We start from the raw sequence: 20,328 nt of genomic DNA on the forward strand, positions 1-20,328 counted from the left end.
TATATATATATATATATATAATTAACGGATAAAGTATGCTTCTGTAAACGTATATTTAACTTTTCAATTTTATTTATTTATTGAGGAAATGTGCATTATGATTGAAAAAACTAAATAGAGGTGATAACATCGTATTAATATAACATTTAAAAAAAATTGAAGTTAATTTAATATTCAATATCTTTGTGTATCGTATTCGTTCGAATATATCCTCCAAATATCGCTAAAATTGTTGAAAATTGATAAATTGAAATATTTTTTCTCACCATTTTTCAATCATATTTCTCAGTTCTGCTCAAATTGAAGTAAATAAACAGAATTCTTTACTAAGCTTTTTTCAATACAAAAATTTTTGCCGTTAGAACTTTTTATCTCGCGTTATAAAACAAGCTTAAAAATACACACACAATTATATATAATTTTATATATACATATATTTTAAAATTCGATATATAAAATTTAAATCAACACCTTTATCCAATAAGTGCTGCCACCTGAGAAGAAATGACTCAACTATTTCAAATAGGAATCTCATTATAATTCGGTTGGCTGCACTGGTGTGTTATTTCCCAAAATGTTTTACTCGAAACAATTTTAACAATGCTCTGGCAACAAAATTGATATTCAGGTAATCTTTTAAAAAAATTCTAGCAAAAAGATTGGTTTTTATAATTGAATCAACATCCGCGATTTTGATTGCAATTCTGTATTGCATGACTATGTCCGAATATCGCGATAACAATTCTTGTCTTTTACTTCCCATCAATATCGAAGCATTGATAAACTTTATAATTATAATTATAAATCTAGAAATGTTCTCAAATTAAGTTTCAGAAGTAATCAGATAAATAAATATCTTTTATCTTGCATTTAATTTCTCACTTTAATAGAATAGCTACACAGTAATCTTGGGTTTTGAAATGTGAAATTATTCGAGGTTATTATTATAATTACAATAATGATAACACCGGACTTTTGATCGTTACTTTTTGCGCGACTAAAAACAATTCTTTTGAATAAATATGGTTCTCCTCGAGTTTTTATTCTTCAAGGTTTGCATTTTTTTACTATTAATTAAAAAGATAAAGGTATCATTCTAAAAACATAAGTTGATATTTTTTTGATCTAATCTGAATGTAAACCAATGTAAACAAATCTTTAGAAAAACGTCACTATTTTTACGTAAAGCGTTTTAATTCTTAAAACCTGCTATCATAGGCGTAAAAAAATCTCCTTTATTAAAGTTTCGGAACGCGAGGCAAGCTATACAATGATATTTGTCGAACGCGCATAAACGTATCGCCGTCTAAAGTGAGTTAGTGTGATAGATAGGCATGCAGATTACAGCTTGTTTTGTGTCTTTTTTTTTCTTTTTATCTCGTTTCGACATTGTGGCAGAGGGACAACGTTGGTAAAGACGACGTGCCCCTGTCATCCTGTCTATTCTGTCCAACTTGTCAAAATAAGGATTAAGACTCTTCGGGATTCACGATTTTACACTGCGGTTGCCTTTAGACCCGTTTCGAGAGTCGTGTGGTAGACACGCATTGCTTAGCCGTATAAGATGTGCGAGGTAAATAAAGAACGATATATACTAATTTCGGAGTCGAAGGCTTGAAATAAAGGGGAAGATACAAACGTGAATCCTATCTGCAATAATAATTATAGTATTCAAACAATGTGTGTTTATATATTAGTGATGAATATATTTATGTACTGTTTACAGACAATTGCAATGATGCTGCTTGCATTGTTGAAAATACTAACAGTTTCAATAAATTAATTCACAGATTAGATAATATTTATTAATGTACACGGAGAGAGGAGAGAGAGAGATGTCTAACTTTTATTATATAATTTTTTTAATTCTAGTTTTTTTTAATCACACTTTACACTTTAAATTTTTTACTATTGAAATAATATAAATTAAAAAAAGATATGTTGCTCTTTTCGATATTTCCTGTTTATTTTATTAATTATCTTTATTGGATTCGCGGTTCAATTAGTTACAAATATTTCATCATGATTTTTGGTACTCAGTTAGCAAAACAAAAGAGTTTGGTTTAATTCGATTTACACGCGTTGTCATTTTACATACCATACGGTATCAATAACAAATAACGAATGCTTTATGCAATTAGTTAAAAAAACAACAAATATGATTAATGCGACTGGATCGTTTTTACACTTCTGGTCATGCATTTTGAATAAATAATTTCGTTGTATATACGGTAAAATGCTCATATATTGAACAAGTGCATATATCTTTATTCTATAGCGATACAAGAAAGGAATACAAGAATAATAGAATTTATTGATGCATAAAGAGATATTTTACGCCACTCGCATTCGTCATTTTCGAATTTCTAGTAAGACTATCTTATATTTTGCGTCTGATTTTTACGCATGTCTCTTCGAAATCATCGACGTGCGACGAGATTTACGCTTTCAAACGCATCGTATGTTTAAGCGGCGGGCGAGAGAGCTTTTAGTGACGTCACCCACATACAGATACGCGTGCACGCACGCACAAACGTGACGCGCGCGGATGGAGCCGAGTTATACGGTGAAAGGAAAGTCCGTCCGCGCGAAGAGAAAAAGAGAGAAAGAAAGAGAGAGAGAGAGAGAATACGCATGGGGTACTCCTGTTTCCACTTCCATCAAGCCCGGGTTTCGAGGACCGGGTAAGAAAAATCAAGTAATAATATCTTTTATCTTTAGTTTACTTTTTAATCGCATTGACATATACTTGAAAACAATTAGTAAAGACAAGATTCTGTGGTATTTATATCTCGTTTTCGCGGGAATTATTATTCTTTCATTATTCGTTTTTATTCCGTTCAGACTAATACAATATAGTCAAGAGACAAATGTCCGACTTATAATAACTATCAAATTTCGTACAGTTGAAGCAAATATTGGAAGCGAATTCACTTGTTTTATACAGGCATTTTGCCTTTATTGCTGTTCGTATATATATATATATCTGTTTCCACTTCCATCAAGCCCGGGTTTCGAGGACCGGGCCTAATCTTTTGTCTCGTCTCCTCTCCTTCTATCGGCGCTTTTTCAACAACCTCTTCGCACGTCCTAGAATCCGAAATGCGCGCTGCAATTTTCCAGAGCTACCGCCCTTCGTCCTCCTTCGATACAATCGCGGTGAACGCGGGCGAGATTTTACACAAGGAAAAGCTACCGACGCTTTATTTTTGTGGGCTCTAATTGAAAGTTTAAAACGAAAATTTATACGAGGAATATCTATTAGAGATTACAGTTTTTCGTCAGATTGTTTCACGGTTTTGATTATATCGTTTCAAATGTTTTTGTGAACAAATAGTCGTTTTCCAAAGCAAACGGAAATTGATATTTGAAAGATTAAGGCACGGCATATCTGTTGAAAACTACGGAAACATAGCAAGAATCATGATGAAAAAGTTAGAAATAAAAATGAAGCAGATTTATAAATTTGCAAACGTAATATTATCCTATAAAAAGATACTTTCTTATTGTCGAACTTCAAGAACTCTCGATATAAATTGATTTAGCGTATAAATGCACGAAATGCGCAAACTATGGACTTTTGATAAGTAAGTAAATTAATTAAACGAACCAAGTTTAGCAACTCTAATGAAGAACAGTGTTTAATTGCAGAGAAATTGCAATATATCGATTGAGAAGATTTATGGGATTATATAAGAATCTAATCGAAAAATAAGATACTTTTAACATCATATAAATACAAATTTTATACGATGTTAAAAAGTATTCTATTTTTTGATTCGCTAAACTTTTATAATCCCTTATATCGGTTTTGGTATTTCTTTATGATGGATGATACTTTAACGCTTGAATTCTCTGATAAAGAAAAATTTTCTTACAATAGTTGAAAAAAAAAAACCAGAAGAAATATTTGTTTTCAGAGACTTTATATATTTATATAATATTATGTAATTATATAATATTATGTAAGAAAAATCAAGTAATAATATCTTTTATCTTTAGTTTACTTTTTAATCGCATTGACATATACTTGAAAACAATTAGTAAAGACAAGATTCTGTGGTATTTATATCTCGTTTTCGCGGGAATTATTATTCTTTCATTATTCGTTTTTATTCCGTTCAGACTAATACAATATAGTCAAGAGACACATGTCCGACTTATAATAACCATCAAATTTCGTACAGTTGAAGCAAATATTGGAAGCGAATTCACTTGTTTTATACAGGCATTTTGCCTTTATTGCTGTTCGTATATATATATATAATGACGCAGCTCCGTTTAGACTATCCGGTATTATTGGTCAGGTTCGTCTCCGTATGCGATACGGGGATTGTCGAGAAAATAGAAACAAGGGAGTCACCTCGTTACTAAATGGGCCAGAAAAAAAGACGTCGCGTCGTAAAAAGAGCCGCGGAGATAAAGATTCTCGTCAAATAAAAAATTCAGCGATAAGCGGGATTAGACGCGCAAAATTCTCGTCTTTATCTTTATAACTGCCGTGTCTCTCTCCCGATATACGAGCGTTTTAATACGCTTTAAATCGATGGGACCGCTGCGTCGAGTTCGACGAGAAGGTAATCGGCGTACATCCAATTAAAAAATAGAAAAGATGATCCGTAAATGTAACGTCTATTATTTCAATAGCATTTCGTAGCGCTATTTATTTCTTTTGTAATGAATCGCGATGCGTATCACGGACCAAGAGCCGCGTTTTTAATCGAGTTCAAAATGTTTAAGAAAATCGAGATGAATTATTTTAATGCATCTTTCTTATCTTGCTGATCGAAAAAATTTGGATAGTTTGGACCATTACGCAAAAAGACGAATTATTCGAAGGGAGTTCGTCCATTTCCCCCTTTCTCTCCCCACCCTTCCCGCGAATGTTTCCCAATCACTGGTCCGTCGACCAAACAAATTTACAATTCCACGTAAATTGCTTGAAATCATTTGTCTTCTAAGGCCGTCTCCCTTTCGTTTGAGGATTCATACGTGTATGCGTGACTGCATTTGCATTGATAGACGCAGAAGAAAGATTTGGATGACTACAAATTGTATTTGCTGACCGTAAAAAAAGGGAAAGAAGTTGTCAAACGAATTAAAGTCCGCGAGCAATGTATAGATTGAAATATAAAGGAGATGTAGCGATTCATAGTAGACAATATTGTCTTTTTGTTTAATATTAATCACAGAGAATTAAACATATACGCGTAAAAAATATGCACGGTACAACCTATTTGCCATAGATTCTTTATTTTTAATGTCGTGCATACTTTTAAATTAAAACATTTAATGTTTAAATATTTTCGCCGAGGAAAAATTTATATTATAATGAATATAATATGAATATAAATTTTATAATTTATCTTTCATTATCAATAATAAATATACTTTTAATTGCTTTTGTCAACTTCGCAAACAAAAAATTTCGAATGTAAAATTTACAAACTATATGCACTTTATAAATTAATCATAAAGTCGTAGAGTTCAAACTGTATTATCGATGTCTCGTAGACTTCTCGTTGTAGAATTCTCTAAGATCGTCTCGTTGACTTTTCAACGTTTGGAAAGAACTGGATTAACATAAAAGCATCTCCTGTTTACGATCGCACGTACTCGATATATGCGTTCCTCGAAATTTCAACGTCTTGTTGGCGTCTTGTTTTCGTTCGTTCCGTATCAGAGAGAATGTCGTGGCTTTTTTTTCTTCTCGATACGGATGGGATTGAATTTGTCAAGATAGTGGTCAAACCACTTTTTAATGTTTCGTTGGAGATTATTTCGCTACCTCTCTTATGAGCAGGCCGGTTCGTAACATTATCTCTTCCATCCAAGACGCTCGTCCGGCGCAACAATAGTTCTTAAAAGATTATGCGTCCTAGAGTTTTCTGTGAATGCGCCACGATATCTCTTTAAAAACTAATAATAATTTTTAGAAATTAATAATAGACGTGTACGGGGACATACATCGTACACATTTTTCACGTGATCCAAATATGTAATTTAAAAAAAAGTAGAGTAGAAAAAAAAAGATGTTCTTTCCAGAAAGAATATAAATTTTATAACGTATATATTAATTAGCGATATTAAATATTATAAAAAAAAAATTCGGGATTGTTTAAAAAACTTGGATAAAATTTTTAAGAGATCTGATTCGAATTCAGAATCGATTGTTGCAGAATGTTGCAAAATCGCTTTCGCGTTCGTTCACTACAATTTAAGCGTAATTTTCGTTACGATATATTCAAGCGAGTGGATCATGGCGGCCAGAAGCCAAATAAAAGTGAACAAACGTGTAGTATACGACTTTTCGATAGGATTCCTCGAACGACTTATCGAAGCCGAGGCTAAACCGTTTAGGACCCATATTCCCTGTCTCCAGGATTCTTATCGGGACCCTTTGTGACTCGTTACCACTAATTTAGCGTTCTAAATGCCCGTACGTATGCGTGCGTTGTCCGCTCGCGGTCTAACGGGTCTGTAACAATGACTCAACGGATCAGGAATCCGGCGTGTGTATGTGTGTCTAGCGTCTGGTTGATCGACCAGAATCGGACGCTAAGTAACCAGCCGACCGATGTAACGCGAGCGATACGTCTCCTAGTAAAAGCGAAAACATACCTGAAATTTCTTTAATTATCCGATATCAAAAATTTACCGGCTCTTTAATTTCTCAGCGAGTGTTTTTTGGCGAAATATACAACACGCGCGTATTTTCGTTTTAATGATTTTAATATTAATGACTCTCTCTCTTTCTCTTTGTCTATTCCTTTCACATCTATTACATCCAGAGAGAAGTATTATTTCATCGGAATGACAATCTTTCTTCTTTTCTTTTCTTGCATTCCGATATACCTTTTGTCATTTTTAATTGCGATATGTAATTGTACACTAAAATCTAATGGATTCCAGTTCTCACATTTCTCGCTCCATTCTTACAGACGCCGCAATTTTTTCGCGCTATTAACTGAACAAAAAAAAAAAAAAAACGAGTACACACATTTCTCTAATCGCAAATATTCTTGTATTTTAATTAAACGTTAATAATTCTGACGCGTTTGTTTTAAGAAAAATTGGAATTATGCATCTTTCAAAGAGCACATTCGCAAACGCAACACTATCTCCTACATTTTATAAAAATATCTATTACATCTTTTGTTGTAATCATTACGTTTCTCCCCTCACAGACTTTGACTAGTCTCGACGACCACACGCAGACCCAGGACGTATCCGCCAATTCAACCGGAAATGGAATGGTAGCCGCCAGCGCGACGCAATTGCTGTGCAGCCTGATCCCTGAAGAGCTCTTTGAGAAAACGGTCTTGCAGACTCGCGTTCAAGATATTGCCGGGTAAGTCCTTCAAATGTTCAATTTATGAGCGCAGTCTCGTATTACGCGATCCTGAAGCTTCGATATTGACATCGCATCATATAAGAAGCCAACCCTCTTTTAAATGATAAAAATATTTTTATTGACATATATATTCGAAACGGGCGACACTCTGAATGTCGCGGAAGAATTACGTTTACCTCGTCTTATGCAAAGATCCAAGTAATTTTTAATATATTTCATTCGTTTTTCCTGATATATTGATTTTAAAAATCCGTCGCGTCAAAATTTTACAGAAAAAAAAAATCTCTTTATAATTTTTATCCGATTCTGAGTAATAATCCTTTCGCGATACACTTCAAAAGTTGGTAGGAAATGCGTAGATTTATGTTAAATAATAAAATAATGTCAATTTGAATTATCGTTATCAAATATCGGGAATGAACGATACAATAATTTCAATAAAAGCTAAAGCTAATTATAATTAAAATTTGTTTTAAAAAATAGAGCGCACGTTAAATTGAAATTATTTTTAATTAAAAATACTGTATTGTGACGAGAGACATATCGACGTTCATGTTAGCACAAATATAATATTACATATTTAATTGACAGTTGACCGTTTTAGTGCGATGCTCGGGGAAATGGCAAATCAAATGCGATTATCGTTAACGATTCCATAAATTTACGCCCCCCCCCCCACGATATCTTGTATAAAATTTATGAAGACAAACAGCTTTGACACTTAAGTGAAGAATTATTTATTATTAGTTGCGTATCTTTTCCACGACTTAAAAAGGTGATGCCGATACTTTTTGTATCACCGAATAAGGATAGAGCAATATCGTAGGATGTTCGATTATTAGTTACAAATGGCGGGCTATTAAAATTAATCTTTACAGGCGACCGAAGCATTATTTCGCTGATTAGGGTAATCGGAGCATAATTAGCAACGTTCCACTTTTTCCCGGACCATACGAACGCTCTACGTAATTGCGGGCAATCATCTACAATGAAATCGTAACTTCTGTAACGTGTCTTTACGTATCTTTCCCCCGTATTTTTTTTCTATTTTTTGTGAAGTTCCTCAATAAAAGGACTAGAGCCGCTGAGATGGTACTTTTTGATAAAAAGCGGATTACTGGAACGACAATGCAGAGAACTTGTAAGAAGAAATAACACGAAAGCGACAAGATTTCACGTTAATCAAAATATAAAAAAGAAACATGTAAAAAGTTCAATTTTATTATAGTTTGAAACTACTTTCCTTTTTCTACAACGTTTCTCTTTATTAATCAGCGTTTGATCTCTCTTTGCGTTCCTGTCGCCAAAGCTATTAGCGCCTGACATTCGCTTTCGTATAATTCTTATGCACTCGCCCGTGCGCGGCTTTTGTCGAAAATCCACGTCTTTTGATCTAGTCGAGTCATTTGTTGCGCAAACATACCATCGTCTCTAGGACGGCGCCTTTGAACGGGCGAAGGAATATTCGAGTAGGTGCTTTGAGGTACATACTAGGACCACCCTGTCTGAAAATATAACCGCGCGTCAGAGCTGAACTTAATACGCGAGTCACGCGAAGTGACAAGACGCAAACTGTTTTCGTTGCATCGCGCGGGATCCGTGATCTTCGCGTTCGGAGGTTGACGGTTCGCACCTGGGTCAACTTCCTCCGCGAAGACCCCCCAAAACGTCGCCTTAACCCCTTTGCGCGCATCGAACTCGGTTTCCCTCCTTTTCTCGCGGCGCTTGTCCCTTTTCTCCACGCACACGTGTCTCTCTTCCGGGGAGGGAAATCTTGTCACAGACGTTTCATCTCTCCGGCGAAGGAGTAGGAACATTATTAAAGTACAGTTATATAATATGATTAGAAGGGTAACGTTAGAGCAAATTTAGAAAATGATTTAAAGAAAAATATTGTTTTATCTACAGTAAGACAATTATGATTAATAATAATAATTCTAAGTTCAGAATTTTAAATATTTTTTATTTATTAACTCATGCACAATTTTTAATTCTTTATTATTTATATATTATTTATATAGACTTCAGAGAATTTTTTGGTATTGCACAAAATTTTGCATTTTATTACTCTCACAGGATAGATGATGATTTTTTCTCACGCGTTAGTAATAAAACTGAATAGATATTCCGTTTGAAGATATAAATTCAGAAATGTAACAACATGGAAAATATAATTATCATTAGATTTTATCGGCGATATACGAAGTAGATATCTCTTAAACTTTCTGATGGCGTATGAATGGCTTCATAAAGCAACAGATGCGCGGTATAAAGATAAAGAGATAAAAAGCGCGTATGTTTGCCTATCAACTTTTATCCGTTAGTATCTCTGCGCGATCTCTCTGAGTAGAGAGGTGCCAGTGGCGGCAGCTCTCCCAGGGATCATTTCCCTCGATTCCCTCCTTTTTTTTAATACCGACAATGCCAAAGATAAATGAGCTTTTCGCCATAAACTCCGTGACCTGTCGAGAGAATCGCGTCCTACTGTCGTTTTCTTCATACATGTACCTGAATACGAGAACATGTGCATTAAATTATTTGCATTTTTACAAGAACGATATTTTCTCTTCTTGAAACGTCTCCGAAAAAAAGATAAATACCTAGAAAGAGCACTTCCCCTCGTCCATTTTTTTGACATAATTTATCTATTTTGAATTCACTTACAAATTCGCAAGGGGAACCCCAGAGAATCTTATCGTTATTTTAAATTATTAAAATGAATATACAGAAAATGGATTTCATATTACATGTAGTCACGGGATATTTATTAATATTTATTTATGTAAAATAGACTCCATAGTATATTTAATATGTAAAAATACATTTACATGCTCGAACATTTATGCATGAGAAACTATTATTGAGAATAACTAGATGAGGATTAAAAGTGTGGCCACAAAGCGATGTGACTTGGCCTCTTTTCCCGTAATCGAAAACTCTCGAAGACGTCGACGATTGGGACTTGAGTGGCAACCATTGACGTAATTGCTAGAGAGAGAATACCGTAGAAAAATTAAATCCACAAACACTCTTACTCTAATCACGATGGAGATGGGAGAGGGGTTTGCCTCGTGTAAGGTCTACGTGAAAAGAGATCGATCGCGCGAATAATTAGTAATTTATCATTTTCATAATTAATGTACTAATTAAATTTTTCGATTATTATCAATATTCGTGAATAATGTACGTTTGATCGAATTTATACGATTTAATAAGACATTGAATGAGATAAATTATACGTTAAACTATGATATCTTTTCACTTCATTATTTTTTTAACGTTAATTATCCTTAAGTCTCATCCTTTAATTTTTAAATGTACAGATATGGTATATATCGATAATCAGATATTATGCCGCGAAGATTTTGAATCTGCGACAATTTTGACGTGTCGAAGAAAACAGCTGGATGTTTTGAATCGCTCAGTAATAGGATTGACATCGTGGACGAGAGTGAGACGCGATACGAGAGACCGAAGAAATGTGTCAATTTAAATCGTTATGCCTCTTAAAGTACTCGTGTCTTGCTTCGCGCGCCCGAGATAAATCACAGTTTGCTCTGGTTAATTGAAACGGATGTAGGCGGAACTCGATGCGATCTCGCTTTTTGTTTCTCTTCGCGGCTCCGGGATTAAATGGGGCTTTCGATCAGCTTGTCGACGTCCACGAGTCTAAATTTTCCTCAGTGCGCGCCCGCGGCTTCCCGCTTCTCTCGTGCTCTCCGTCTATTGTTATAATGAATTAAAGGACTACGTCTTAATCGCGCGCGCGCGTACAGAAATGACGCCCTTCCTCTCAGACTGACGCTTTTAAGCCTATCGCATAATCCTCCAAGCAATGGTAGTTTGGAAAAACAAATGTTGTAAATTTATGCCAGGTTTCTATTACAAGATCGTATATGTTCAACAATTTTCTGATACTGAAAATTTCTAAAAATGCTTCAATCAATTTTTCGCATGTCAACTTTCTAGAAATTTAAAATAATTATTTGAATCATAAATTTCTGATCTTTTATCGCACATATATATTACATAAAATATTGACAAAATATTAGATAATTTTATTAAAGAAGTAATTTCTTGTAAAAGTTAATACAGTACACAAAGATAGTAAACTATAGAGAGGATATCTTAGAACATCTCTAGCTTTGATTGGAAGGTCGATTCAGAAAAGTCAGCAGTTCCGTTAAAAGGTAAAATAATTCTCGGCCAAGTCAAACCGGAAATCGTCGTTATGACTCCCCGGGAAAAAAAAAATTGATCGCTATTCCAGTGATTCGTAACGGATTGTACAAGGATGGCTCCCGTACCAGGCAAGCGACGTGATCGCGAAGTACTATCGCAAAAGTAATTTGCTACGTAATCGTCAAGCAACGGTTACATCAAACTGACGCATTAATTAATACGCAGCTCCTAGAGGCGAACGGCGGCTCGTGCATTTACTTAACGTAATAAGGTTCCCAGCGGCTTCTTCTCCTCCGTCTACCTCCGCACGCTCGTCTCGCACGGCTCGCGCGGAGGTATAGGTAGGGTTTATTACGAAAATGAAAAGGCTACGTTTTAGTCGTGCAACCTGATTAAATCGGGAGTTGCGCGAAACGAGGTTAGACGCGAAACGACGGGCTCTTCCCCTTTGAAGAGAGAGAGCGGCGGACGAAATCTATTTTATTAATATAACGGCGCTGCTGTTTGATCTGATAATTTAGTTTCGCCGTTCTAAAGAGCATCCACCCCGTCCCCCTCTCCTCCCTTTTCTGCCGCGCCAAAGGCTCTCGAGTAACGACATCTCCCAGTGGGCATTTTCGGATTTCTTTCTCGAACGTCTCTCCCCTCGCTCTCTTCATGCTCTCACCTCCTTATCGATTTCATGCAAATAGATTCGAACCTTTATCGCGAGAAGAAAATAGTGGTAAATGTTGACTGCTGCAGCACGACGACTTCTGTTTACTGTACTCGTATAAGGAGATGGTTCGGAGTCTGGTATACAGTTACTCAAGAAATTGCGATCGAAAGTCTTCAATGTAACGAGAAAGAGAGGAAGAAGAGGGAGAGCAAAAGCATATTAAACGATTTTTATAGCTTATCAAAGAAAAGAATATGCATACAAACATAATACATCTCTAAAGTATAATACATTTTTCTAAATAATTTTTCGCTAAACATTTAATCAATTTCGCGATCATTTAAGATCCTATTCTGCGATATGCAATAATTTGCTTTAGATATTTTTTTTTTCTTTTGCGACTTTAATCATGAATAAACAAATCTGCGCGCGGATAAAATTGTAATTGCATGATTGATTCAAGCGCATCCACTACATATTTATTTGATTGAGTAAAATTGTAGAAAACTACCCATAGCATACGCAAACACTACTACGTATAGTGTGTAGAGACGTTTTCTGGACCGCAGTCAGATTATATTTCCGTTTTCTCGTTGCGGGGTAAAGTTGCGTAAAGAGAAGAATTTTAAACTGTGATTTCGCTGACGACAAAACCGCTTCCATTTTAAACAAAGTCCAGCGTATCGCAGCGACGTGTCGCACACCTGTCACGTTCATCGGTGAAGCGGCGTGGGTAAGTGCGTCTAAAAACGCGAGGGCGAAAGAGGAGGGTGAGACGGGTTGGAAGGCGAGGGGTCGGTGTGTAGCCGGCAAGATCATCGGCGGTCGTGGAAGAAAGGGGGAGATGAAGAAAAAACATCGCGGGGGTGAATGAGCGAGGCGGGCTGGGTACGTAATCTGCTAATGGACTGTTCTCCTCCTCCTCCTCCTCCCTTTCCCCTTCCTCACCCGTCTCGTTCCCACCTCCTCGCTTCCTCTCTGTTTCTCCTCGTCCAAATTCACCCTCGGCCGGTACGCATCCCCGCGTCCTCTCAACCCTCTTTCGAAAGGCCTCGACTCATCCCTCTGTCCCTTTATCTCTTTCTCTCTCTCTTTCTCTTTCTCTCTCTGTACCGAGTTATCGGCGACCTACGCGTACACGCCCAGTCGTTTGCTATTCTTCGTACTTTTGTTGTCTTCTTTTTTTCTACGTGTTGCTCGCAGGATTTGGTCGATACACCGCGGATCGGTTGATGCGTTCGCGCGTGCACAGGGTGTTGGGAAAATTACGTGTACAAACTTGGAAATTGTATCGGAGATTTCAAAATGAGAAAAAGGAAGAGAGAATTTCCTCCCACAAGCATAGATACGGAAAAATTTGAATTAAGCGACCGCGAGGGGATAAAGAGAATGATTTTTCGTAAATTAATCTCCACCAATGAAAATGGATGCTTACATTTTTTATTTTTATTCAATTTTAAGTAAACTTTATCTATCTACGTAGAATTTTAATTTGAAGCTTACTGGAAAGGCGCAATAAATGATAATCTTCTAAATCATAATCCATAATAAGACTAAGGTAAGAGCTTTTCAAAATTTATCTGTAGTTAAAAAAGGTGCGTTCTTGATAGTCTTAAATTCTCCATGGGTGCATATCCGTCGAAATTATATAATTTAACTGCTTTGTGGCAAGTTTGATTTAATTTTTATACATTTTTCGTACTAGCAGAGCAAGAGATTACACTCTTCTTCGGTAAAAATTTTTAATGTTTATTTCAATACAAAGAAAAAAAAAAAAAAGAAAACGCGAGAAAACCATCTTTCTCAAAAATACGTATAATATTCAGTTAATAAACACAGATTTCGTGTGTGCGCGGTTCCTGTTTAATTAACTTCTTTTCATATTGAAATTCAGACATGCAAATAGCCGACTAAATATTAAATCCGCGAATGGCAGATGGTATCGTTCGCGCGCATAAATAATGAGTTAAATTATTACCGACAATGCGAGGTCGAATTAATTATGATGACATTGTATTTTATCTTGTAAACGTTACACGCGCGTAAGCGATAAGTCCTTCTCATTTTCCAATTGTTATTAATTATCGGATTGATTGCATAATGCATGCGCCGTTTTATTTTGAAAGCACACGGATATATGATTTTGAAACAATGATAACAATTAAAGTGCATGCTTTTTCTACAATGTCGTGTTTCTATCAATGTACGAGGAGTGAACAACATTCTCTTTCTTTCTCTGCAGATTTTATCAGCTAATGCAGTTATTAAACACGCTCTCTCTTTTTTTTTTTTTTAATGGGATTGTACGCATGTATTTTAAAAGCGATGCATAAATTCAGTTTCTTCCAAATCTTGCTAAAATAAATATGACATTTATAACTACATTTCGTATTGTTTTATTTATCTTCGTATTTCAAGATTGGATTTGTGCTATGAAAAAAAACCGAACGATTCATCACATAATTGTGGCACGTTTCGTGCTTTCTATTTACATCACGAAATTGCAATTTATAACAATGTTAGGGATTTATATTTAATCTGTATGTTCTCCGGCGGGACGTTCGTTTGAAATCTAACTGTTTTGTATCGCATTGCGTCATAAATTTAAAGTAAACGCTCGAGTTTGGCAATTCAGCGTCAAATTAGACAGCAGATGCACTTAAAGTATCAGCTGGCACAGCCGGGTGTTGGTCAGTGATTCATTTCCGAAGCCTTCCGCACAGGCCTCGTACTCATTTTTAAAGAGCGCGTCTCTTAATCCGATCTTCAACAGTGTTGAATGCTATGTTGATGCTTGTACCAACGTTATCGATATCGACACATTACAAAAATTAAATAAATTAATCTCTTAGAGTAGGAGACTTGTTATTGTTTGTAAGAAAAGTTGCAAATAAAAGAATAAGATAAAATATAATGAATGGTGAAATGATGTTTGAAAGAAGATTTTGTTAACTTTTGCGGGCAATTAAGATTGTGCGTCGAGCTTCCAGCTTCGAGAAAGCTGGAGGAAAGGGATCTTCAACAGTAATAGTGCTGTCAACGACAGCGATGACAAGAGCGGCAATAGTAATGGGAACCGCGGGATTGAAGCCGAGTATTTGATCAGGCGGGACAGGGGCGCAAGTAGAAATAGGCACGGAGAGCGGCTGTTCTTGTTCCCATTCTGCTAAGTGGCAAGCTTCACCGTTGTCTATTATCCCTTCGCGTACTCGCCCTTTCCCCCTCCGCATCCCCGCGTAGGGCTAGCTTTAAACGACGCCAGAAGAAATCCGGTGTTGACTCTGTCATTTACGAAATACATTGTACGGAAGTGTAACGCTCTAGTGAGGCTCTGTATTTGATAGAGAAGTATTTGGAACCGAAAAAAAATAAATTAATAAGCCCTTAAATATAAAAGATAAATCTTGATTTTTCTGTAGAAAGAGACAACGCGTATTTATTTTTATTGCAGTTGAATGTCCCTCCAGTTAAAAATTTCTCGTAATCTTTGTTAAATTTATCGGAAATGACGCGAAAAAAGTATCTAATAAATTCTGCAAATTTTTTACTTATTCTTTATTTATGTTAATAAAATTAATCATATTAATTAATTTCGCTAGTACAGGTGTCTCTTTTTGTTTTCTCGCTCTAGCAATTTCTGTCATTTTTTCTAGCGCGTACAAATAGATTGATATTATATATTTCCTGAATGGATGAAGTGTGTGTGTAATGGTTATTTTGAAGATATTTCAAATTCTTTTTGCGTAAGAGCAGCGTGTATATCCTGATGTAAATATACTAGATGCGAACGCGCGACCTGCCATTTTGTACTCGGAGTACGTATCTCTTCCTCGGAAATATTGGATTTCCGTAGGTAAACATAAATTATTTTTAGAAATTCTACTCCGCGTATAAACACGCGCAAACGGCGCATTTCGCCGACACGAATACATTTCCACTGGCGTGTTCATAACATATTGAATATCGGTAAATGGTCTCCAGTCAACAGAGCTAAAATCGGTTATTAAAAAATTCAGGTTTACAGGAAACCGATGCAGGGATTTCATGCTGCCGCTAATAATGGATGCCGGCGCGACATTTTTGGTAATTTCAGTCATAAAATTTATATTTTTTTTTTCATGAATCAAATACAGATGTCAATATCATATCGTTCTAAAAAACAGTTGATCAATATCAAAATTGGTCCTATAAAAAATGAATGCAATGATAATCTTGTAATGATGTAAAAGTAAAATACTTGTCTCTTGCAACAATGCAGCATTATTTCATTTCTCTTCTTTATTATATTTTCCATCTTTATTACATTTTACTGATTTTATTTCACCTATTTTTTTTTTTTTTTTTAAAATCGGTTATTAAAAAATTCAGGTTTACAGGAAACCGATGCAGGGATTTCATGCTGCCGCTAATAATGGATGCCGGCGCGACATTTTTGGTAATTTCAGTCATAAAATTTATATTTTTTTTTTCATGAATCAAATACAGATGTCAATATCATATCGTTCTAAAAAACAGTTGATCAATATCAAAATTGGTCCTATAAAAAATGAATGCAATGATAATCTTGTAATGATGTAAAAGTAAAATACTTGTCTCTTGCAACAATGCAGCATTATTTCATTTCTCTTCTTTATTATATTTTCCATCTTTATTACATTTTACTGATTTTATTTCACCCCTATTTTTTTTTTTTTTTACTTTTCTGTTCCTCTTATTTATTTTTAGATTAATTTTCGCGGTAGTTTGTGTGACAATTACGCAGCGATCGTTGAAATATATAGAGAACCAAATTATTTTGATCGAAATTCTCACATTTTTGTTTCTTCTTTTTTATTTTACTCGCACTTGTTCACGCGTCGTTTGCGCGAATTTACGATACGTTCGACACCGTCGCTATGCTCGGCCAAGTCGCATAGAGTTTAGCACCCTTCGTCCTACGCTCACCCCCTGTACTAGGACTCTGGCTATACGTATAGAGTACCGTAATGCGCTTCGTCCCCCGCGCTACCGAAATCCCGGCGTGAATGCATTACGCATCAACGAATCCGGAGTAGCAATATCCTGTGAGTTGCTGGATGTCAGAGCTCGGGGATTATAATACATTACCAATTCGACGAAGACCATTTGACCTTGTTTCAGACTTTATTTCGCGTGCCGGCGTCCCTTTATTCGCTTTTAATACAAACTCGTTGAGCTCTTTCAAACAGAAATGTTGCACTTTCTAATTTCATCATTCTAGACACGATGGTATAGAAAAAAAATGACTTATGTTTATTCTTAAAACGTAGAACCTTGTGCTATCGTTATTATAATATGTCGGGAAATATAATACATTGTTGAGAGAGACAATTTTATTTCCATATTTTTAATCACGCTGCCTCGTGTTTATTTTTTTTTTAATTTTTTACATTAATGAATAAAATATATTTTTTTCTCTTGTATACGATCGATGATAGAGATTCGAAATGCCGACCCAAGTTTGGCGACCGAGTGGCTCGCTCTTCCCTTTTTTTCCGATTCAATGATACGCGACTGTCATTTACACACTTCTGCCATTTCGTTGCGCAAACATGGCCTATTGTCGAAATAGCGAAATGGCACTTCTGCCAGACGCGTTTGTCCGAAGAGGAATACGAGCACATTCTTGTATTAAAGCTTGAATTCTGTTATTCTTACGATGGACGTGATACTTTTCTGTTGCGTTTTCAAGTACAGTTTACATTAAATTTAGAGATATGTCAAAGTGTGTATAGAGTATAAAAAGAATTATTTGTTCGAACTATATATAAATATTTGTGTAAATTATATTAATATATATAACAATCAATTTATAGAACTGATTATCATCCTGTTATATCGTTTTTTTATCAATTTAGACTAATAAATATTACAATTATAGATTTATCCTTTTTTACGCAAACTTTTTCCTAGTACATCGTACAATGTGCCTGCGTTTCCAACCATGCATACGTCGCAAATTACATTTTGATTGATTTACAACATTAATTCTCGAGTGTTACTCGTGGATGATACGCGTGCCGCGAAAAATATGTTGCGGCGATTTTCAGCCAGATACGTTTCGATTAACAGAAAAATTGTTTCCGTTTATTTTTATTCTGCCTCGTTTGTCAGACTCACCGTATTTTTTATCACCCGTGCATTTCGCGCGTACTAATATCACTCTCTAAATACGTATGTAGCACTTTGGCTACGCAAATATTTTCCATATCGCCGAAAATATTTTTAATACGATTCCGGATAGAGTGCGACCGCGTTATATTTTTTAAAATTGTCTCTGTCTTCTCGCTCTTCTGTATTATACAATTATTTATATTGCAGAAATGTGCGCGTTTTTTTTTTTTTATGTTTAACGTCAGAGTTGTTCAGAGGTCGAGCTTGACGAGTTGCCATAAACCGGATAGACGGCGTATTTCCTCGCTCTCGTAATCCGGACACGACACACAAATTACGACCCATCCATCCATCCATCCATCCGATTACCCTTCTCTCGTAGGTACCTTTTCCCGCCCGCGTAAGTGCACTCGCGTGCGATGCAGCGCTCGCAAATCGCGTAAGCCACCGCTAGGTCGTTGGAAGAAGATGGAGCAGGGGAGTGGGGAAAGGGGGAACGCAGAAGCGTAAAGATATGCACCCTCGCGAGCTCGCTATGAAATAATCATATGGTTAGCTAATGGCGGCCTCCGGGGTAGCGGCAGAGTAGTCATCTCCCTATCTCCCGCCGCGGAACGTGGCCGCGTACGGGGAACGAGGGGATAATAAATAAATTCGATATATTTGTGCCTCGAGAAGCCCCCCCGCAAACATTCAATGATAGATCGCAATCTCGGGTTGACGGGCGCCGCGCCCCCATTCTCCTTTCCTCCTCCCACCCCTCCCCGAGGCGAACGTGCGTGAAGATCGGGACACGGGATCTTCCTCGTTGGCGCGAATCGTCTCGATATTCTCGTCGCGTACAATAGTCGGTGAATAACAGATTGAGGAATATTCATAGATAGCTATCTCTAAATTACTTCCCGTTAACTGAATCGCTAATTGGAGAATTAATTAACACCATATTTTTAAGACAATACGAGTATATGTTACTTTATATTAATCGCGGGAATACAAGCATAAACGGGACATCTCTTATAATGTGATTTATGATATAAAGATCAAGATTTTGACAGTTTAAAGAAATTGTTTAAAGCTTATTAGTTTCGAAATATATATTTGTATTCTCTTGTGTGAAATAATATTCACGTTGTAAAACATTGTTGTTTTTATACGCCTGTTCTCTTTTTTTTGTTGTTGTATATTAAAAAATTTAATGAAATTTTTGAAACATTGAAATTGTCTCCGAAATTTGATTAATTTCGTAACTGCAACTATGTGTGCTTGCATCATAAATTGTGCGTGTAGAGCGAAAGCATGTTTCCAAAGTTCTAACATTTACCTAAGCGTTAACAAATTTTCTCGCTTCGAACGTTATAACATTCAGAACCGCGTATAACACAATTTTGAGCAGGTAATAAAGTCATATATACTTTACTCACAATTTCACGGGGAATAATTTTTTTTTTAACAAAGATTGAGATTCAATTACGGAGACATTTAATGTTGAGATTCGGGAAACGACAATAAATGACGATCCTCCTCGACATTTTCGCTACGGGAGATATCATCGCCAAATTGGCCGGTCTGCGGTTTACACGAGACACCCCCCTCGTCTCGGCTAAATCGACTAGCGTACCGCCTCAATTACATGATTATGAAAGTATGATTCAATGTTTCGGGTCGCGCGAGAGAGTGAATAGAATCACCCGGATCGGAAGGACTTATCCCATCGGGTTATAAGATTAAGCGATGCTACTATTCACGGCGCGCGCTGACTTTCACGGAACGTAATCCCGCGTGGAGTGAAACGGAAGCGGGACAGAAGAGAGGGTGCGAGAGAGCGAGAGAAAGAGGTGGGGTGGGAGATGGGAGGGTGGAGAGTAGGAGAAGAGATGACTATTCGCCCATCCAAAATTATTGCATTCGAAGACGCGGTCCCCCTCGTCCCAACTGTCGCCCGTGTTGTTTCAGGTTAAGGGGCATGGGAGGGGGGGGGGGGGGGGCAGGGGGTTGTCGTGTA

At 36.3% G+C, this 20,328-nt stretch overlaps 2 protein-coding genes across 3 annotated transcripts in view; one reads left to right on the forward strand and one right to left on the reverse strand.

The window, feature by feature from the left end:
* LOC115241156 overlaps window positions 1-20,328 on the reverse strand; it is a 50,075-nt gene that overhangs the window by 14,345 nt on the left and 15,402 nt on the right. The window lies entirely within an intron of this gene.
* LOC115241155 (S phase cyclin A-associated protein in the endoplasmic reticulum) overlaps window positions 1-20,328 on the forward strand; it is a 41,386-nt gene that overhangs the window by 10,541 nt on the left and 10,517 nt on the right. Inside the window, 1 exon segment of the mRNA XM_029816763.1 lies at window positions 7,188-7,351. Within this exon segment, the coding sequence (XP_029672623.1) occupies window positions 7,188-7,351 (164 nt within the window).

This window comes from Formica exsecta, unplaced genomic scaffold (assembly GCF_003651465.1).
Source record: "Formica exsecta isolate Colony F162 unplaced genomic scaffold, ASM365146v1 scaffold47, whole genome shotgun sequence".
NCBI classification, from domain to species: Eukaryota; Metazoa; Arthropoda; class Insecta; order Hymenoptera; family Formicidae; genus Formica; species Formica exsecta.